The following is a 20654-nucleotide window of genomic DNA, read 5'->3' as shown; positions in this document are numbered from 1 at the left end:
TGACATCATATTCTAATTTACATCACAAGACAAGGTCATGAAACACAAAACCCTTCACCTGACAAGTACAAACCACCAAAAAAAGAAAAAAAATGAACAAGTGCATCAGTTGTGACATTCATGTTTGAGCTGAAACAGTTTCTTGTAAATAAATCAATGACAGAAGGCGGGAAAAAGGACAGAACACATCATTATTTAGATATTTTTCATGCTTGCTCTTGCAAACAACAATCAATGAACAAGTTAACATGTTAATTCTCACTGTAACTTTATTCTACAATAACATCACCAGAGGATACTTTAAAAATCACTCATCTATTCAAATGTTCTCACAATGTATTCTAATTTCACTCACAAAACAAGAAACACACAAACCCTTCACCTGACAAATACAAACCACCAAACTGGAAAATTGCTGATGAATATAGTCTGATCACAGAAAAACAAACAACAAATGACAGTTTAGATGAATTTCTATAAGTATCAGTATACGCTGAAGTTAATGTGTTCTCTCTCCAGAATGTGTCAGACACAGATGAAGTTGAGTTTGTCTTGACAGTCCCAGTTCTCCCACAGTCCCTCTTTGGTTAAAGCTCCACAGCGTTTCCTGACTGGACACTGCTGGTCCTGAGCTCCTTGGGACCAGGCGTCATATTCCAGAGGGTCACCGTTCAACCACATCCAGCGGTCACCCAGGAAACGCAGACCCATCCACACCCGCTCACTGACATTCTCGTGCTTGATCTGAGTGTGGTCCAGAAGCCGATCGGTCTCAGAGAGCAGACTGGGGAGATCACGTTGTTTCTCTCTGCAGTGGCTCAGAGCGTCTTCCCAGGACATCTTCTCCTCCACCACAGTCACATCCATGCAATAGAAGGGGTTGAGATTGCTGGCACTGACATCATACCATTTTCCATTCCAAGCTATCCATCCATTGTCCTGATTGCCCCCATAATTATCTGGTTGTCTATAACCCCAGTTCTGGTACGTAACGTGTCCCCCTCCTGACCACTTCCAAGCAGTTTTGTTGTTGGGATCTCGATAAAGGCCGATCCATCCATGGTTATAATCTCCTCCTGCAGTTCTTGGAAGCATTTCTATCTCATTCTGACTATTAAAAGAAGACAGATCAGTGTGATGTTGACGACAGTAAGCCTGAGCTTCAGGCCAGGTTACTTTTTTCTTGATAAAAACATATTTTCCTATTTGTCCCTCAACAGCAACGCAAAGACAAACCAAGAAGACGATTCTCTCCATGATCACTGCTCTGTAGCTGAAGCTGACAATGTTTTCTGTGGCTGTCTCTTCACTAAGTGTCATTTAAATCACTTCAGGACATGACTTTGCATGGCTCTATCTTGTCTGCACAAACAAAACATATTCATGGTCAGCTGACAGGTGGAGAAACCAGGCTTTGAAGTGTACGCCACATGTAATGAATAAGTGTTCCCACTAGATGGAGCTATTAAACAGTCAAATAATTTGTCAGCGTTTTCGCAGGTGGGAGGCAGTTCAGCATGATCGCTGATGTTCAGAGCAGCACTGCAGCTGTGTTTGTCACATTGTGGACCTTATTTATCACTTAAAATACAAATTTTCAGTTACTGTTTCTGTCCAATCATCTATTTAAGTCTAGCACACCCATTTAGTCTGCTTTATAACCCAGGCAGAATCTGAGGCAGAATGCACTATTTCACTCTTTTCAAAGTAATGTTGACACACACCTGTCTGAGTATACTGCAACCAGTGAGCAGCAGCTCGCATTCACAGCGAGAAAAATTTTTGAAAATTTTTCGCGCGCGAGCTGGAAGTGTGTCCTCTTTTCAGAGAAACAGAATATGGTCACCCTCGTCTATCAATAAGCAGATGTTCAGTAAGTCAGGGGTTTTGCCTGTGACACTGAGAGTGCTACAAGTGGAAAAGTTAATCTGGAGCCTTGCTCCATGCCATCTTTCTTCAACTATGCAACAGCAGATCTCACCTTGTTATTTTTTATAACAGGGACAGGTGGAACAGTTGCTAGCATCGTCGCCTCACTTTTTATCATTGTTATTGTGCATTTATTTATTTATTCTTTTTTTGGGGGGAGCTTTATTTTATTTTGACATTGTGAATTTTAATTTTGAGATTTTTACTTGACCTTTGTCCTTAACACAGTTATATGCCAAGTTGTCACATGAGGGAATGGAATCAATCACAATGTGGATCAATCAATCCTTAATCCCAGAGAGAACCAGGCAAGGACGGTGAACGCAGTCCTTCACTATGTCAACTCCACAGATACATCTTTGGAAGTAGGAATGGTCTAAATTCTGCATTCTCACCCTGACCTGCGAGAGGCAGCAATGTGCCGCAAGGCATCCAGCTTGCTGGAAACTCATCGCCACGATGTTCGCCACATCCCTTCCTCTCTGTTCGCGCTCCTTTCCTCAGACGTTCTGAGAATCCGATACGAACGGGTGAGTGAGCACAGAATGGTTTTCATTTGTAGCTTTAGACCCGGGGAAAACACGTTTGAATGTGGTTTAAAACTTGTTTTATTATTTGTGATTTTTTAATTTAATGTCTAAATCTTATAATGGTATTTTTAGTTGTAGAGTACAGCAAATTAGAGAGGAATTAGGCTACCTGGTGAGGGCGTGTGGTTACTCATGCCGTACACTTTCTTCCCTTCTTTAGATCAGCTAGCGTGTTGCCTCAGGGTTGCTGTACCAAACGTACTTTATTTTCATCAGGAACTGGAACAGAAATAAACCAGCTGGCGTGCAACAAGGTGGTCTCTCATTGTCATTCTCCACACACACAGCAGAGGAGAGAGGGTCTGAGAGTTGGGCCAGACCGGCTCCATAATATTAATCTAGGTAGGCGACCTCCAATGGAAACCAAACTGTCATTAGCGCTAGTTAGCTTCTCCGTGTTAGCTGAGCTAGCAGTAGTGCTAACAAGCTTTCCCACTGGCGCAGACTGTTAAAAGCTGTACCTGAAGTAGCTTCCAAGTAAATCTCTTATAAGAGACAGAGACATTTTTACATTATAGTTTCAGTCATGTTTTGCTGTGTGATTATTTCTGAGTTGATACTAGTGAAGTCAGAATGCCAGCCACAAAGCGGCATCCACATAAAAGTTAACGAAATTATAAAATAATCTGTTCCTCTTGCTAGCTCCCTAAAAACATAATTATTTTAGGTTTAGAGCTGACAGTGGTAAGCGCAAAACTATCTGTACATTAATAAGCTACAATGCCACACAAAAGACAATACAGAGAATATTGTTCATTACAATACAGACTACATATACAGCAGGAAATTGACAAGATACACTCTGTGAAGCTGTTCAGTAATGGATGGATTTGTTAGTGATGTTCTCTTCATTTGTGAAAGTGACATTAGCGAAAATACTTTAGACAGGTAATATTAGTCTGATCAGTTTTTCAGCAACAAAGCCGAGTCAGTGTGTGGCCTTTATTGAGGGAAAATGCATGCTGCTTTCTAGCTCTTAGTTTGGTGAAACTGTACCTCAGACATTCACAGGTGAGGTATTTCATGGCCGTCATGCTGACGTGCATCGGAGTACCCAGGTTAAAGAGCATGTGATAGAAGGCATGGACAGACAAGCCTCCAGTTTCATTAGCGTATTTCAGGGCTACGATGGGCATGTGCAACGGGTTGGTCAGGTTACGGAAACGTGGGCTGCTTGCTTCAATCACTTTCTTGGTGCACTGCAGGAAAAGACACGATATGCAGTCAGACTTAGGAAGTTAATCAGGCAGAAAGTTCAGATACAGCAAAGCTGAGTCAGAGACATATTCTGGCAATGTCATCAGGCGTTTGTCCCAGTGTCTCAAAGATGTCCAGAGAGGAAGGAAGATAAACATTTTTGAAGTAATGCACTGTGTCAGCATCAGCTCCAGGATACTCCTTCTGTTTCACATCCTGCTTTGAACTCTGTGTGCACTGGGCCTGGCTCAATCAGTGACAATCTGAGGAGAGATGCACAACAAAGGAGGAACATAAGAAGACTGAAACTTAACAATAGGGCATGGATGAGATGTGGATAGTATTAAAATTACAATTTAGGTACCTGATTTAATAAGTTAAAACCTGAATCAAAAGAAATACCTTTAGACATCAGTTTTAAAGGGTTTATGACTATTGGACAGGTAGACTGTTCGCATGCACAGGAGTGAACTGTCTGGATTGGTGTGTTGACTGTCATGTTGAAGAGGGATTTTACTAGTCCGTCTGAGTTCCAACCCTCACCTTTGGTCATGAGCTCTGGGTAGTGATGAAAAAAACGAGATCACAGGTACAAGCAGCCGAAATTAGTTTCCTCTGTAAAGTGGCTGGACTCGGCCTTAGAGAGAGGGTGAGAAGCTCGGACATCTGGAAGAAACTCTGAGTAAAGCTGTTGGTCCTGCATGTTGAAAGAAGCCAGTTGAGATGGTTTAGACATCTGATTGAGATGCCTACTGGGAGACTTCTTTTGAAGGTTTTCCGAGCACGTCCGCCTGGGAGGAGACCACAGAGTAGACCCAGAACCCACTGGAGAGATTATATATCTCCCCTGGCCTGGGAACGCCTCGGGATCCGCCAGGAAGAAGTGGAAAGTTTTCCTGTCATGGACGACCTGCTTCACGTGCAGCCTCCACGAAATCGCTGGATGGTTATTAGAAATGTATCATTTTAAAGTTGTTCTGGCAAAAAACAGTTTGTAGTTTTATTAGACCTATCTGCAATTTTGCTGACTTAATCTTTTTTTTTGTATTTTATTGTACACTTGAACTTTTACATGTTTATATATTTCTAATAGTTAATGTTTTTCTGCTGTTGTAGTCAGTCATTTTGAAGTATTCTATAATTTGTGTGTACTTTAACTTGCCAGTACTGTTTTTGATTGATTTAATTTAATACATTTTGCTTTTTTCTGTTGCATTTTCTGTGTAATCTTTTCCATGTTTAATTTTTACTTTTGCCTGCACACTCTGCATAAAAAACCCGTAATTGTTCCCTTTGGATAGCTGCATCATTTGGTGCTCTGTCCATCAAAGCCCCCAAAGGAGGTAATATATTTTGGAAGAAAACTGTTTATCCCTCCAGTGATGAATCTTTTCCATCAATTTATATCCCATTAGTGCTTTATTAGCCATAATAGAAAGCATCAGAGGCACTCATGTGACATTAAACTTCAAGAGTTGCACAGCCAGACTCTCACAAAAGCCCTCCATGGCAAACTTGGAAGCTGCGTACACATCATTGAACACCACCCCTAGAAAAACGGCGCATATTTACCTTCCATTTGTTCACAGCGTGAAGAGTTTCACAGATCTACTTGTTTGTCCCTGTTAGTGAAGACATACACTTGTATTTAGGATATATTAACTCATCATCCAGCCACACCTCTGTCTGTCCATCATCGACCCACCCATCCACGAGACTGAAGCTGACAAACCTGTTATTTACTCCCTGTATCAGTTTACGCTCCCTCCACCTCCTCTGCCCTCACTCAGCACTCGTCTGTCCCTGCTCACTTTGCAGTCCCATCACACTGCTGACCACGATGATGTCCTGCTTTTCTTTTCTTCATATCAGGCATCACCTCCTTGATCATGCGGATCCCCCCAAAGACTCAAAAACTTTCTTTATCTGCTCAATGGGGATGCTCTCCACTGGACCCACCAGGCCGATACCTGCGTTATTGACTGCACAGGAGAAGGAGGAGGAAACGAGGACAGAAGAGTAATCAACATCAGAAACTGTAAAAATACAAGATACAACATGTTGAAGAGGCTTTCACTTTACTTACTTATGACATCCACACGTCTGTCTATAATGCCGTTAATACACTGTTTGACCGACTCATCGCTGCAGACGTCCAGTACGGCCAGAGACAGAGTTTTTCCATATGCATCCCCAGCAGCTTCCACCAGCTTATCTCTGCGTTTCAGATCGCGCATCGTGACGATTACTGCAGACAGGAGGGTGATGAGGAGAAACAATTAAGATCTGAGCAATTACATTAATATCTAAATACTGTTTGTTTGAATTTGGCAACACGTTGTCTGTTATGTGTGCGTACTAATCATTGTTTAGATAAAAACATTAACAGTCACAACTACTGTTTTCTGCCCTGTTGAGTCTGGACCAAATTCCTGTTCCTCGTAGCAACATTTATATTCACCGAATGAATAACAACACTTGCAGCTACTGTCAACGTTACCTTATGCAAGATACCGAACCACAAAGGGGAGTTTAAATGAAAAGATCTGACTTGAACCTGCAAATTTAAATCTTGTAATCCCAACCAAATCTTTATCAGACCATTTTCATCTGTGTTCAGGTGTTACTCTTTTGATCAGTGCAGTTTGCCAATGTAGCCCCACACATAATTATGTTTCTTTTTTTCCATGGACAGCTTCCAAATGTGAGTGTGAATTAATGTAACATTCCCTTCCTGCAACTACCCCTTCAGGCGGCTGCTCTAAATAGGATGATCAGGCAGCCTGCCCAGGTATATGAGGTTGGATAATGACAAAACATGCAGTGCCAAACTAAGTTCACTGGCACACGTTCTACGTGGGCAGACACAAGATGCACACACTACGAGCCAGGTGATAATTAGTCCAAACAAGCTGCGCTGCGGCTTTTACCTTTTGTCTGGTGTCTTTTAAGCAATGAAGGGTGAAGCTGAGATCAGAGGTATATTAATATGTGTAGGGCTGCAGGGAGGTAATCCTGGACTTCAGTGGAAGCAAAAAACACCCAATAATCTCAACACAGCCTGGCATGACCTCCACTGAAGGTTACAAATGTGCTTCACTTTCAAATACATGCTGTAGACATTTTGGTAACACTTTATTTGAATGGGGGTTCATAAGACTGACATAACACTGTCATAATCATGGCATGACACCCATCATGAATATTAATAAATGCTTATGACAGTTGTCATTAAGTGTCATTCGGTAAAATTATGTCACTTTTGATGCAAGTTGACATTGTTGGAGATGCCTTTGTTATGAAAACTTGACCTAAACCAAGACAACAGAACCTGTCATAAACATGACATAGTAGACTTACTGTCAAACTTTAAAAAACTATTTAGTTTTATATCTTAACATGACATTAAACTGAACCTTTCATTAAGATGTCATTAAGTGTAATAACATAATTAAATCATGTTATAACAGTGTCATGACTGTTTCTTATGAATTGTGAAACCCCGTTAAATTGACACTGAACAGACATCTCAGTTTTAATGGAAAATTATTCCCAAAGTTGTCTCCCTCTTTTAGATTTTGCTGCCTTTTAACACTCAGAAGCGTGGCACTGCCTTTTCATTTGCTTCTTGTGAGAGGAATTTCACAAGAAGCATAGCACCCGACCCCGATTTCCTGCCCGGTGGAAGGTGGGCCCACCGGGCGGCGACCCCGTGTCACTTTTTCGGGCTGTGCCCGACCAAGCCCACGGGGCCCAAAGACTCGGCCACCAGATGCTCTGTGACCAGCTCCCCTCCAGACCAGGCTCCAGGGAGAGGCCCCAGTTTCCCTAGTCCGGACGAGGTAGCGGCTTTCGTCTTTGTCATCAGGGTTTTCACAATCGCTCTTTGTCTGGTCCCTCACCTTGAACCAATTTGCCTTGGGAGACCCTACCAGGGGCTATTGCCCCGGACAACATAGCTCCCAGGATCACAGGGACACTCAAACCCCTCCACCGCGATAAGGTGGCGATTCTTTAGAGGGGAACATAGAACACAAGACACAGGACAAGACGCAGGACAAGACGCAGGACATGACACAAGACGGGACATAAGATACGACACAAGACATGAGAGGAAAGGAAAGGAAAGGAAAGGAAAGGAAAGGAGGAATAGAAAGAATAGAAAGAATAGAAAGAAAGAGTAGTAGGGAAAATATGGAAAATATATATTTTGCAAATATTTAAAAACGTTTTGTTTTGTTACAAGTATTCATCCACTTTAGTGAGCTGCTGAATTTTCGCATCTTGCTTAGTGGCGTTCTCAGTGAGCTGCTGCTGCCACAGATCATCAGTAATTTGTTACGGAATTCAGCAGTCCTTTTGTGCATGATAGCTTAAATGTTAGTGTTAGCTCATTCTCGCTCTTAGTTCTTGTTGGAGAATGTAAAAATCTTTTGGCTAAGAGCTGCCTTAACATAAAATGCTAATGGAAGGATGGATGTCTAAAATGGAGGTACGTCTTGGTAGTAGAGCCCCACCGAGCCACCCAGACAGCTGTACAGATCAGTGGTGTAGTTTTCAACCGCTGATGCCAGCAAAAGACCCACACAGGCAGCACCAACCCGCCGAGCCACCTTTAAAAGGCCTTTACCCAAGCGACCCCAAAAACCTGGCTGAGCTGCAGCAGCTGGAGAGTCAGCAGCAGGAGTGTTTTCAAGAGCAATCCTTGATTCGTCTTGAAAATTCTCTGCGCCAGTCAGAAGCCTCTCTTTTTGTTGTGCCTCCAACTGAGCCTCAAGAGCCGCCACCTTGAGTTGAAGATTCCTCACATCCATCTTCAAATTCTGATTTTCTTCATTTTCTTGGGTTCTCAGGTTCTCAGTTTTGACCAACTTCTCTGCAAGCTGACTGTTCTGCTCGCTCAGGAAGACTTCCTTTTCACGGAGGTCATGCATTGTTCTCCTGAGCTTTTCCAGCTTTTCCTGGCATTTGTCGGTCAGCTTTTCATTTGTCTTCTGAGAGTCTCTCAGCTGACACTCGAGGAGAAATATGTCTTCCTTCAGACTTGCAATCTGTTCGTGCTGTTTTTCCTTCAGACCTTCAAGCTGGGCCGCTTGAGCACTGAGGCTTTGATTCTGCTCAATGAGGATTTTACTATTTTCCTCCAGAGCCTGAATATCTTCCAGTAGTGTGTCATTTAGCACTTTCTTTGTGTCCCTTTGAGTTTTAACCCGTTTCAGCTCAGCACTGATGACGTCTTTCTCTGCACTCAGAGAGTTCTTACTCTCCTGCAGATCTTCCAGCTCATCTAGAAGGTTGTCGTTCCTGATCCTCAGTTTTTCGGTAAGGTGCTCAAGTTCACCAACTTTTTGCAACAGCTTGTTTTTTTGGTCTTGTTCACCATCATCAAGCTGATACTCAAGCTGCCAAACTCTTTCCCTCAGCTGTTCAATTTCTGCCTGTTTTTTGTCATACACAGACTGAAAATGAGCAGCCTCAGCAGTGAGACTCAGCTCTTCAATCTGACTGCAATCTGACTGGTGAGACATGATCGGTTTTTTCTCAATGTTTGCGTGTAGCGGAGATGAAATTGTAGAATATGTTCCTACAGTATTGTCGTCCGTTCACAAAATTCTTTCGTTGCTATACGTTGGCTGTTCCAGGCTTCAGAATAAGCGATCTTCACTGTTTGCTGAATGCACTGACAATGTCTCAACAGGCTTGCATTTGTAGACTTTTCCTGCTGATGTCATAGTGATGTCATCAATGAAGGGTAATTGAAAGGTTGTGATGTCACAAAGTAGAATTTTGCCTTTGAGGTCTGGAGTTCTGTTGATGTTTACATTTGATTTACAGTTCTCTGTGCCTCAGTGAAAAATTCAAAAGAAAACAACAGCTGGGTGTCCAACTGACACAGAAGCATGAGGGAAAGATTTAGCAGAAAGAAGCAATGTCCATAAACACCTACACATAATAAAACTGTGTAAATGGAATAATAAAAAGTTTAAGTAGATCTGTGTGTATGTGTTTGTTTGTTGTTTTTTTTTTAGAAATAGTCCAAATCAGTAAATGGCAAACATTCTATTCTGTGACACTTAAAGTGCATCTATGTGTGTGTAAATACAAAATGAGGCAAATATGATGGTTCACTGTGCGTCCTCTCCCCAAGCTGGCTATGTTTGGTACAGCTTCTGAGGCGGGTAAGAAAGGACATTACTTGCCTTACATCCTCCTTCCAGGCTGATGATGGTAGATATTGCTTGTCACAGAGGCAGGTTATTGAGGAGCTAAATAGGGTGCCAAATCAGCAATGCTGATGCATGTCTGTTATAAACTAATTTAACTATGTAATTACACTTAATGACGTCTTAATGAAAGGTTCCAATTCTTCCACTTTACTTGAATTAAAAGAAAACAGTCATAACTTAAATTGAATCTAACCAGTCTAGAAGGAGGATGCACAGTAAACGAGCAGTAGGATAAGTAGGATCCTTTCTCGTCTGTTAGTACAACAAGACCTACAGAGTGCCAAAGCAAAGACTTTTTTTGTTTGTTTTTCTGTTGTTTTGTGAAGTGACTACAGCTGATGGAGTTATCCGCCGCTACAAGAATGCCCTCCGCATATTCAACAAATCTGGATCCATGAAAAAGGCCTTTGCGAAACTTAATGTTGACCACAACACAATTGCTAGGACAGCTGTAATTGCTGAACTGGCAATCACATTTCCAGACACCTTCAAGAACCTGGTCCCAGGAGAAGAGAAGATGTCGACATTTGCAGAACGATGCAGGGGAGCTATAACAGAGGAGATGGCTGAAATCATCACAGCAAAGAAAAAAAGAGGAAAACTCCTCCCAATAAGGTATAAATACACTTAAGTTGGTGAATTGAACATGTTATGTTCAACGAGTTATTCTGTTCAAGCTTTTTTTGAAGGAACCCTCTGTTCGAGAAGCAATACAAATAATGTGAAAAGAGGAAAACTCCCAATAATGTATAAATATACTTAAGATGGTGAACTGAACATGTTACGTTCAACAATTTATTCTGTTTAAACTTTTTGGAAGGAACCATCCGTTTGAGAAGAAGCAATACAAATAATGCAACTTTTTTTGTTTTGTGTTGAAATACATGAATCAAAAATCTCGTGACATGTCTTGTTTTTCTTAAGGTATTTAAATCATTTGACAGTGTAATCACACTTAATGACATCTTAACGAAAGGTTCAAATTGTTCCACTTTACTTGAATTCAAAGAGAACAGTCATGACACTGTTATAATATGATTTAATTATGTAATTACACTTAATGACAGGTTCAAATTATATATCCACAGGAGGTAAAATAAGACAGCTAGGACAATCATAACGGTATTATGACAGCTAATGTCAAAACAAACCTTATAGCAGTTTAATGTCATGTTAAGATATAAAACTAAATAGTTTTTTAAAGTTTGACAGTAAGTCTACTATGTCATGTTTATGACAGGTTCTGTTGTCTTGGTTTAGGTCAAGTTGTCATAACAAAGGCATCTCCAACAATGTCAACTTGCATCAAAAGTGACATAATTTTACCGAATGACACTTAATAACAACTGTCATAAGTATTTATTAATATTCATGACGGGTGTCATGTCATGATTATGACAGTGTTATGTCAGTCTTATGAACCCCCATTCAAATAAAGTGTTACCAAACAAACAAACACATACACACAGATCTACTTAAACTTTATATTATTCCATTTACACAGTTTTATTATGTGTAGGTGTTTATGGACATTGCTTCTTTCTGCTAAATCTTTCCCTCATGCTTCTGTGTCAGTTGGACACCCAGCTGTTGTTTTCTTTTGAATTTTTCACTGAGGCACAGAGAACTGTAAATCAAATGTAAACATCAACAGAACTCCAGACCTCAAAGGCAAAATTCTACTTTGTGACATCACAACCTTTCAATTACCCTTCATTGATGACATCACTATGACATCAGCAGGAAAAGTCTACAAATGCAAGCCTGTTGAGACATTGTCAGTGCATTCAGCAAACAGTGAAGATCGCTTATTCTGAAGCCTGGAACAGCCAACGTATAGCAACGAAAGAATTTTGTGAACGGACGACAATACTGTAGGAACATATTCTACAATTTCATCTCCGCTACACGCAAACATTGAGAAAAAACCGATCATGTCTCACCAGTCAGATTGCAGTCAGATTGAAGAGCTGAGTCTCACTGCTGAGGCTGCTCATTTTCAGTCTGTGTATGACAAAAAACAGGCAGAAATTGAACAGCTGAGGGAAAGAGTTTGGCAGCTTGAGTATCAGCTTGATGATGGTGAACAAGACCAAAAAAACAAGCTGTTGCAAAAAGTTGGTGAACTTGAGCACCTTACCGAAAAACTGAGGATCAGGAACGACAACCTTCTAGATGAGCTGGAAGATCTGCAGGAGAGTAAGAACTCTCTGAGTGCAGAGAAAGACGTCATCAGTGCTGAGCTGAAACGGGTTAAAACTCAAAGGGACACAAAGAAAGTGCTAAATGACACACTACTGGAAGATATTCAGGCTCTGGAGGAAAATAGTAAAATCCTCATTGAGCAGAATCAAAGCCTCAGTGCTCAAGCGGCCCAGCTTGAAGGTCTGAAGGAAAAACAGCACGAACAGATTGCAAGTCTGAAGGAAGACATATTTCTCCTCGAGTGTCAGCTGAGAGACTCTCAGAAGACAAATGAAAAGCTGACCGACAAATGCCAGGAAAAGCTGGAAAAGCTCAGGAGAACAATGCATGACCTCCGTGAAAAGGAAGTCTTCCTGAGCGAGCAGAACAGTCAGCTTGCAGAGAAGTTGGTCAAAACTGAGAACCTGAGAACCCAAGAAAATGAAGAAAATCAGAATTTGAAGATGGATGTGAGGAATCTTCAACTCAAGGTGGCGGCTCTTGAGGCTCAGTTGGAGGCACAACAAAAAGAGAGGCTTCTGACTGGCGCAGAGAATTTTCAAGACGAATCAAGGATTGCTCTTGAAAACACTCCTGCTGCTGACTCTCCAGCTGCTGCAGCTCAGCCAGGTTTTTGGGGTCGCTTGGGTAAAGGCCTTTTAAAGGTGGCTCGGCGGGTTGGTGCTGCCTGTGTGGGTCTTTTGCTGGCATCAGCGGTTGAAAACTACACCACTGATCTGTACAGCTGTCTGGGTGGCTCGGTGGGGCTCTACTACCAAGACGTACCTCCATTTTAGACATCCATCCTTCCATTAGCATTTTATGTTAAGGCAGCTCTTAGCCAAAAGATTTTTACATTCTCCAACAAGAACTAAGAGCGAGAATGAGCTAACACTAACATTTAAGCTATCATGCACAAAAGGACTGCTGAATTCCGTAACAAATTACTGATGATCTGTGGCAGCAGCAGCTCACTGAGAACGCCACTAAGCAAGATGCGAAAATTCAGCAGCTCACTAAAGTGGATGAATACTTGTAACAAAACAAAACGTTTTTAAATATTTGCAAAATATATATTTTCCATATTTTCCCTACTACTCTTTCTTTCTATTCTTTCTATTCTTTCTATTCCTCCTTTCCTTTCCTTTCCTTTCCTTTCCTTTCCTCTCATGTCTTGTGTCGTATCTTATGTCCCGTCTTGTGTCATGTCCTGCGTCTTGTCCTGCGTCTTGTCCTGTGTCTTGTGTTCTATGTTCCCCTCTAAAGAATCGCCACCTTATCGCGGTGGAGGGGTTTGAGTGTCCCTGTGATCCTGGGAGCTATGTTGTCCGGGGCAATAGCCCCTGGTAGGGTCTCCCAAGGCAAATTGGTTCAAGGTGAGGGACCAGACAAAGAGCGATTGTGAAAACCCTGATGACAAAGACGAAAGCCGCTACCTCGTCCGGACTAGGGAAACTGGGGCCTCTCCCTGGAGCCTGGTCTGGAGGGGAGCTGGTCACAGAGCACCTGGTGGCCGAGTCTTTGGGCCCCGTGGGCTTGGTCGGGCACAGCCCGAAAAAGTGACACGGGGTCGCCGCCCGGTGGGCCCACCTTCCACCGGGCAGGAAATCGGGGTCGGGTGCTATGCTTCTTGTGAAATTCCTCTCACAAGAAGCAACTGAAAAGGCAGTGTCACGCTTCTGAGTCTTAAAAGGCAGCAAAATCTAAAAGAGGGAGACAACTTTGGGAATAATTTTCCATTGAAACTGAGATGTCTGTTCAGTGTCAATTTAACGGGTTTCACAATTCATAAGAAACAGTCATGACACTGTTATAACATGATTTAATTATGTAATTACACTTAATGACAGGTTCAAATTATATACCCACAGGAGGTAAAATAAGACAGTTCTAAACAGCTAGGACAATCGTAACAGTATTATGAGAGCTAATGTCAAAACAAACCTTATAGCAGTTTAATGTCATGTTAAGATATAAAACTAAATAGTTTTTTAAAGTTTGACAGTAAGTCTACTATGTCATGTTTATGACAGGTTCTGTTGTCTTGGTTTAGGTCAAGTTGTCATAACAAAGGCATCTCCAACAATGTCAACTTGCATCAAAAGTGACATAATTTTACCGAATGACACTTAATGACAACTGTCATAAGCATTTATTAATATTCATGATGGGTGCCATGCCATGATTATGACAGTGTTATGTCAGTCTTATGAACCCCCATTCAAATAAAGTGTTACCGATATTTTTGATGTATTCTTCAACTTCTTAGGATGCCAGTGATTACTATTAATTTCCATACAGTGTCGACATCAATTAGCAGATGTGTACGTTGCTTGAGTTTTATAACTGCATCAATGTTACATTATATGGTAATGCAGAGTAAAAGTTAATGGAGGAACGGCAGAAGAAATGCCTTCAAGTCAGCAGGTGATCAAGAAGATTCACAGTGATGTAAAATTTATGTTCGAAAGTGAAAAAACACGGATGTTGGCCTTGAATAAAATGAGCCCATATTCACTTACCTCTTGTCACTGTCTTTATTTTTTTGCGTGTTTTCCAACACAAACGTTTGTATGCAGGTGGAATACAGTTTGTATAAAACAGTGAAGTGTTTTTATGCCAAAGACAGACGGTGTGTGTCAGAGATCTGCTTTTGAGGAGGATTTGGATGTAACAGACGGGCAGTGGGAGGCAGCTAGTAGAGGCGTGAACACTGCTTCGGTCTGATACCACATTGATTTCATTTCTCAACTTGCGTTTTACTCTATTTGTACTGGGAAAAGCTGCTTCTTGGCATCCTGGCACACACATCTATTAAACTGTCGAGGCCTCAGATCTGTTTTCCAGAACTTCCCTTTGGCTCCCTCTGTCTGTTATCTCTCTCCCTCTTGTCTCTCTTGTCCCTGTGTCTTGCTCTCCCTCCTTCACCTGTCTACACTCAGCTGATTACTGCAGGTGACTCTCATTGCAGTAATCAGCTCACCTGCCCACAATTTCACCTGTTCAGTATTTAAACTCTGCTCTTTCACACATTTCCTGTTGGATCACAGACTCTATTGCCCCCCCCTGGATTTATTTTCTCCCCACCAAACCTGCCACCTCTGGACTGCTTCATCCCCATGGACTCTTCTGCTCTCCCCCCTCCTGGACTCTGTTGTACTCTTGTGTGTTCATGGATTTTCCCCAGCCTGTTTCCTCCTCAGTTGTCAATTCCCCCATAGTGTGAGTACCCCTCTTGAGCTTAGTTTTGTTAATGCACTTTAAGTTTGTCAACTTCTGTTTTTGAATTTAGTGTTGGTTTGTAGAGTTTAGAGTAGTCTGGTTTTGTTCCGCCCCCCAGTTCAGTTCTCCGTTTATGTATTGGTTTAGCTATCTGGATTAAATAAAATGCTTTCATTTGTTCACTTGTCTGCCAGTTTTCTCTGTCTGTGTTTGGGTTCTCCAGCTCCCCTCGTAACAAGTGGAGTCTTAAAAGCTGAACAGTAATAGACAAAATTAAAATGGTTTCTGTTATCCTCAGGATACAAAGCTGTTTGCTAGCCTATTATCTGACAGAGATATGGCCTCTTATGAGATTTAATTTGCATTTACAGCTCTGCTTCTGAAGACTAAGGCTTTAAGCCAGTTAAGTGTGATTTCTGACTTCCTCTCTGCAGAGGAAAACCTGTAGACCAGGGAGGTTCCTGTTCATGTTTCAGTAGTTCAGACAGATGTGTGATCGAGTCACAGTTCTGTCAAAATTAAATCCTTATTTACACTCATGTGGTTCATTTTACTTTTTCGAACTAAGGCTTGTTGGAGATTTAACCTGCAAACAGGATCTCTGCTTTAATTCACTGCTTTGCTGTGCTGTCAGATACTTTATTAATCCCGAGGGAAATTCAAGTGTTCAGGAGTGTGCATACAGCAGCATGAAATAACAAAGGCAGGTTAGTAAAATTGAAGGTTGGTGTATATACTCTGAAAACATTGCTGTACAATACTGCAAAAATGCTTCTAATTTTAAAATCTATAGAATACTAAATGTAATTAAAATATACATACAATTACACATTTCAAGGCATAGTGATTTAAAGTGACTAACGGGTAGTAGGAAAACAGTTATCGAGCAACCTAAGGTGTTTGGATGTCTTACAATCACATCAGTCCTAATGTGACTATGACTGTGGCTCCTCCTGACCCCTCAGTGATGAGTTGTACAGTCTGATGGGGAACAAAAGAGTTTCTGAGCCTATTGGTGGAGCTGAGCACTCCTCTGCCTGATCACCGTCCTGTGCAGAGGATGCTGTGATCAGCTGATCAGAGACAGTTTTAATCTTCATAGTCATGTGTTCCATGCAACACTGTTGCACTGTAGTCATGATGTAATAATTTTACCATGGAATAAGACAGCTGCTATGATCTTCATTAATATTAGTTGTATTATTCTATTAGACAATATATGATTCTATTTTTGAACCATTTTCTTCCTCTTCTGTGCAACATAAATACAGTCTATATACCACACTAAGCAAATTAAATGAAATACTGCTTCTCTCTGTCATAGACTCACCGTGGTAGCGCTTCTGTTCATCCTTGGCCAGCATCACAGCCATCTTCAGGCCGATACCGGAGGAGCAGCTGGTGATCAGCATCACTTTCTGTCCGGGACTCTCCATGTCTGAGAGCTGGAGGATGAGTGGAGATCTGAGACTGTAAGAGGATAAAACCCACTGATGCACTGACAGTTGTTACATGGCCACATTCTCTGCATTCTGGTAATGATTTAGACACTAGTGGGTTTTTTTTTTTTTTTTTTTCAGAATATGTTGGAAATGTCTTTACTATGTAAAATAGAACACTACATTCAGGCACTAAGTGATAACTCATAGTGACAGCAGTCAGAGAACCCAGCTCCCTGCCCATACATGGCTTTACAAACAATGACATTTCTGTGTTTAACAAGCTGCAGAATAAAAAACATTTCTTTCATCAACACATTGTTGCATCTATGAGTAACAGTTTATCTGAATAAAAGCGATTCTTTCATGTTTGTAGTTGTGGGAGACAAATACATGTGTTCTAAATACTGAAGGCGACGTATCTCCAGTGGATCCCTGAACTGTACTCTTGTGCTTTTGGCAGAATGACAGTCAGAAATTTCTAATTGGTAGCATTTTTTTCCTGCACAGAGGAGTTTTTGGTGCCCCTGTGGGTTTTAGTGAGGATTGTTTTAGCAAGTTCCAAAGGAATTGCCACCAAGTGGTAAGAACTGAAAGTATATATTTTTAAATAAGTTTTGCTAATTGAGGGTTTATTTCCTCAAGTATAAGACATGTTTGTTCATCCTATCTTCATGAATACCAGAAAAATGCAGGTTTCTGTCAAATACAGCAGCTCAGGCGCACTGTTTTTACATGGAACGGTCATGCTTAATTACTCATCACCCCCAAAAGGCCCAATATTAGCCGGGAACACCCTTGATTATGACATGCTGAACAGATGAAACAATACACAAAGGTAAAAGCTAAATCTGTCTTTCATACACACAAAGGGTTGTGGCTGCCAGGCATACATATAAGACAACCTGCAGCAGAAAGTAGGGACTTAGGAAATATGCCTGGAATCTATTTTCTTCTTCAAACAGTCCATATGTATGTGTGCCTGAATCCAATTTACTCGTTTCCAAAACACTTCTGTTATCAAAGCAAAGACTTCTAATAATCACTGTATATCACATTAAATGTTATTTCTCTTAAGTCATTTAACACTGGTTTAAGCACTGAAGAGTGTGCCTAACGTGTCCAAATGAGTCTGTTTCTCTCAATTCACAAAAACTGTTCATTAGAGGAGGACTAAAAAATACTGTTTTATTCCAAACATCATCACAAAGAGGGAATATATGATGTGACATTTTTGACATTTCTTTTGAGCAAAATGCTGCTGCAGGATCAGATCACACCGGGAGCAGTCATTCCTACAGTCACATTAAATTATCCTGTCAAGTGTAGTAAAAGCCCACATATCTACCCTAACCCATGCAGATATATCTCCTTTTAAATATAGGTCAGATTTGCCCCAGCATGCACGTGAGCTAATTAAAAACAGCAAAGAAAGATCCTCTTTAACAATAGAGACTAATGTAAATGTATGAGGCAGGACAGGGATGTGAGTGCATGTATGTGCATGCGCTGACTTCAGATCCTCTCAGCCTTTTTCATCCATGAATTTCTCCTGAAAACGCTGCAGAAGTTTCTTAAAAACTTCCAATGAGCTGCTGCTTTCTTTTTTCTCCACATTATAGATGAATAAAAAGGTAAATCTTAAGAGAGAGGTCAAGAAATAAATTCATTTTTTTTTTATTGTGCATATATGAAGAGTGTGGTGTGTGCATATGTTCAAAGAGAGAGTTGGGTGGGCAAAGACAGACAGGCACTGGAATTTGGAATCTGCAGCAGCATATTTTTATTAGTTGGGCAGCACCGTTGTCCTGTCCTAGCATGCTGCATGTGTGAGTGTGAGATGGTGTGTGTGTGTGAGCACGCTGCTTTGGAGTGCTGCAGATGTAAGGTGGTAAGCCTTCACTGTTCATGTTGGATGTTTTCTATTAAGTCTTACAGAGAAAAGCATTTGCAAGCAAGTTTGAATCCAAAGCACTGAAACAAAATGCAGATGTGTTCTGGCGCATGTGCGTCACAGCCAGTATTGGAACTTTACGCGTGTGCGCGACGGATAAAGGCATCACACAGTCCCTTAAACCACTCAGACAACAGTAATGCTAATAGTGACACGCGCAGTAATTATGTTTCAGCACAGCCCCAGCAGTCTGAGGGGGAGGGAGGGCTCGCCCCGGAGAGGGGAGAGAAAGTGAGGAAAGTTCTGTGCGGGTGCAGGAGAAAACACCTTCCCAGATTAAGTTTTTTTCTCCTCCCCCACAGGTTTGCCGTCTTCATCCGTCCATGCAGCGGTGAAACAGCAGAGAGCAGAACGCACAGAATCACCATCACTCCAATCTTCATTCATGCCTGCGCGCTCTTAATTGCCAGCTGTCGGAGTGCGCGCAAAGACGCACGGAGGCGACGCGCTTGTAGAGTGATAAATCTCTGTGGTGCGGAGCAGAAGGTCCTTTTGATTGCACGTGGAGCGCACAGGACCCACGAAGGAATTACCGACTGCCTTATCAATACCAGTACCAATAGCAGTAGTTTCCGATGAGATATGATGGATCGATGGAGTCCAGTGCGGGAGACGTGGCTGCTGCTGCTGCTGGTGGCCACATTGTTCTACACGTCAAGAGCAGGTAGGCTGAAATATCCAGGACTGTTTCTATGTTTTCATGTAATACCTCTAAATTCTCTTTCCTTTTGTAAACTGATGGGACGTTTAATTGGTTCCTCCTCCACTTCCTCTAAGGGTGTCACATCATTTGTCACCACCTTCCTCCAGGCCCTCCTAAACCGAGAATGCCACCTTTAACCCATCCTCGCCTTTGTCTTGCTCTTTTCCACTAAATGCACTCTCTGTCAGCCACTTGAGCATGTAGCCAGAGTTTGGTTTGTTCATTGGTCACTTCCTAAGACTCCCCAATATCTCCCCCTACACACAAAAAACTTCTCACTGTTATCTCCTTAGGTTCCAAAAAGCTGTTTTGGGCTCCATTTGACAGATGATGTTGTCTTGTCGGGTCCTGCTAGCCTAAAGCTTACTGAACTGAACTACTCCATTCGCCGGGCTCCTGGAGCCCACTGCACATTTGCTAGACAGTCGAAAGACATCGGCCTATATGTCTAGACTTGTTCCTCCATACCTGCTGCATCAGTGCGCTCTCTCATACAGCAGCTTACAGGATATTTAACCTCGGCAGCTGGGTAATGGAGAACAGACTGAGGCAAATTAAAGTGAGCTGGGACTCTTGGTTACATACAGCAGCCCCTGGAGCTGCACTTGAAGCCATATGAGGAGGACTTTAATCTCCAGGTCCTGGAGAGCCAGGTGTCACTGGTTCTTATCAGCAGAAATCCATGGGATCCTCAGTGCTAATTTCAGAAAATGATGAAAGCTGCACAGTAGTCCTCGTGGTCACTATAGTAGATCAGCTTCTCAGAGGGACATGGTGACCAACAAAGAGCTTTAAGTGTCTGTTTTATTCTGCTCTGTCCAGATGGGCTGAACCCGAAACATAAACACAGACCAGATTAGTCAAGTTACATTTTAATCTTGAATATTAAAATTAGAAGTTGTTTGGGAACTTTCATTTATGTTACATGATGTGTAGTAAAAATAGTCAGTAGTTGTCTTGAAATTGATACATTTTGCTTTTTTTTTCTCTGTAGGACACCTTGTCCATCTTTTCTAAAAAGAACAGGAACAAAATGAGCCATATGCTTATTTTCTTTCTGGATGAAAATAACAAGCCCACTCTTATGTCTGCTTGGTAAATAATGACTGGAACCAGCAGCTGATTAGCTTAGCTTAGCATACATAGCGGAAACAGCTAGCCCTGTTCAATCCAAAGGTACCAAAATATGCCTACCAGCACCTGTAAAGC

At 41.7% G+C, this 20654-nt stretch overlaps 2 protein-coding genes across 2 annotated transcripts in view; one reads left to right on the top strand and one right to left on the bottom strand.

Moving 5' to 3' along the window:
• Positions 1–525: 525 nt before the first annotated feature.
• On the bottom strand, positions 526–16812 carry LOC110954015 (retinol dehydrogenase 8). Its single transcript, XM_051945914.1, is given in 10 exon segments — positions 526–784; positions 3516–3720; positions 3809–3933; positions 3935–3983; positions 5176–5265; positions 5528–5559; positions 5561–5624; positions 5627–5698; positions 5803–5964; positions 16680–16812. Coding segments are annotated over 10 exon segments (1164 nt in total). The 5' UTR covers positions 16786–16812.
• Positions 16813–19038: 2226 nt separating this feature from the next.
• LOC110953999 (collagen alpha-1(XI) chain) overlaps positions 19039–20654 on the top strand; it is a 40655-nt gene continuing 39039 nt past the window's right edge. Inside the window, exon 1 of the mRNA XM_051946150.1 lies at positions 19039–19406. Coding sequence (XP_051802110.1) covers positions 19325–19406 — 82 coding nt within the window. The 5' untranslated portion in view covers positions 19039–19324. The remainder of the gene's footprint in view (positions 19407–20654) is intronic.

Source organism: Acanthochromis polyacanthus, chromosome 3 (genome assembly GCF_021347895.1).
Source record: "Acanthochromis polyacanthus isolate Apoly-LR-REF ecotype Palm Island chromosome 3, KAUST_Apoly_ChrSc, whole genome shotgun sequence".
Lineage (NCBI taxonomy): Eukaryota > Metazoa > Chordata > Actinopteri > Pomacentridae > Acanthochromis > Acanthochromis polyacanthus.
This window is presented reverse-complemented; position numbering and strand designations above follow the sequence as displayed.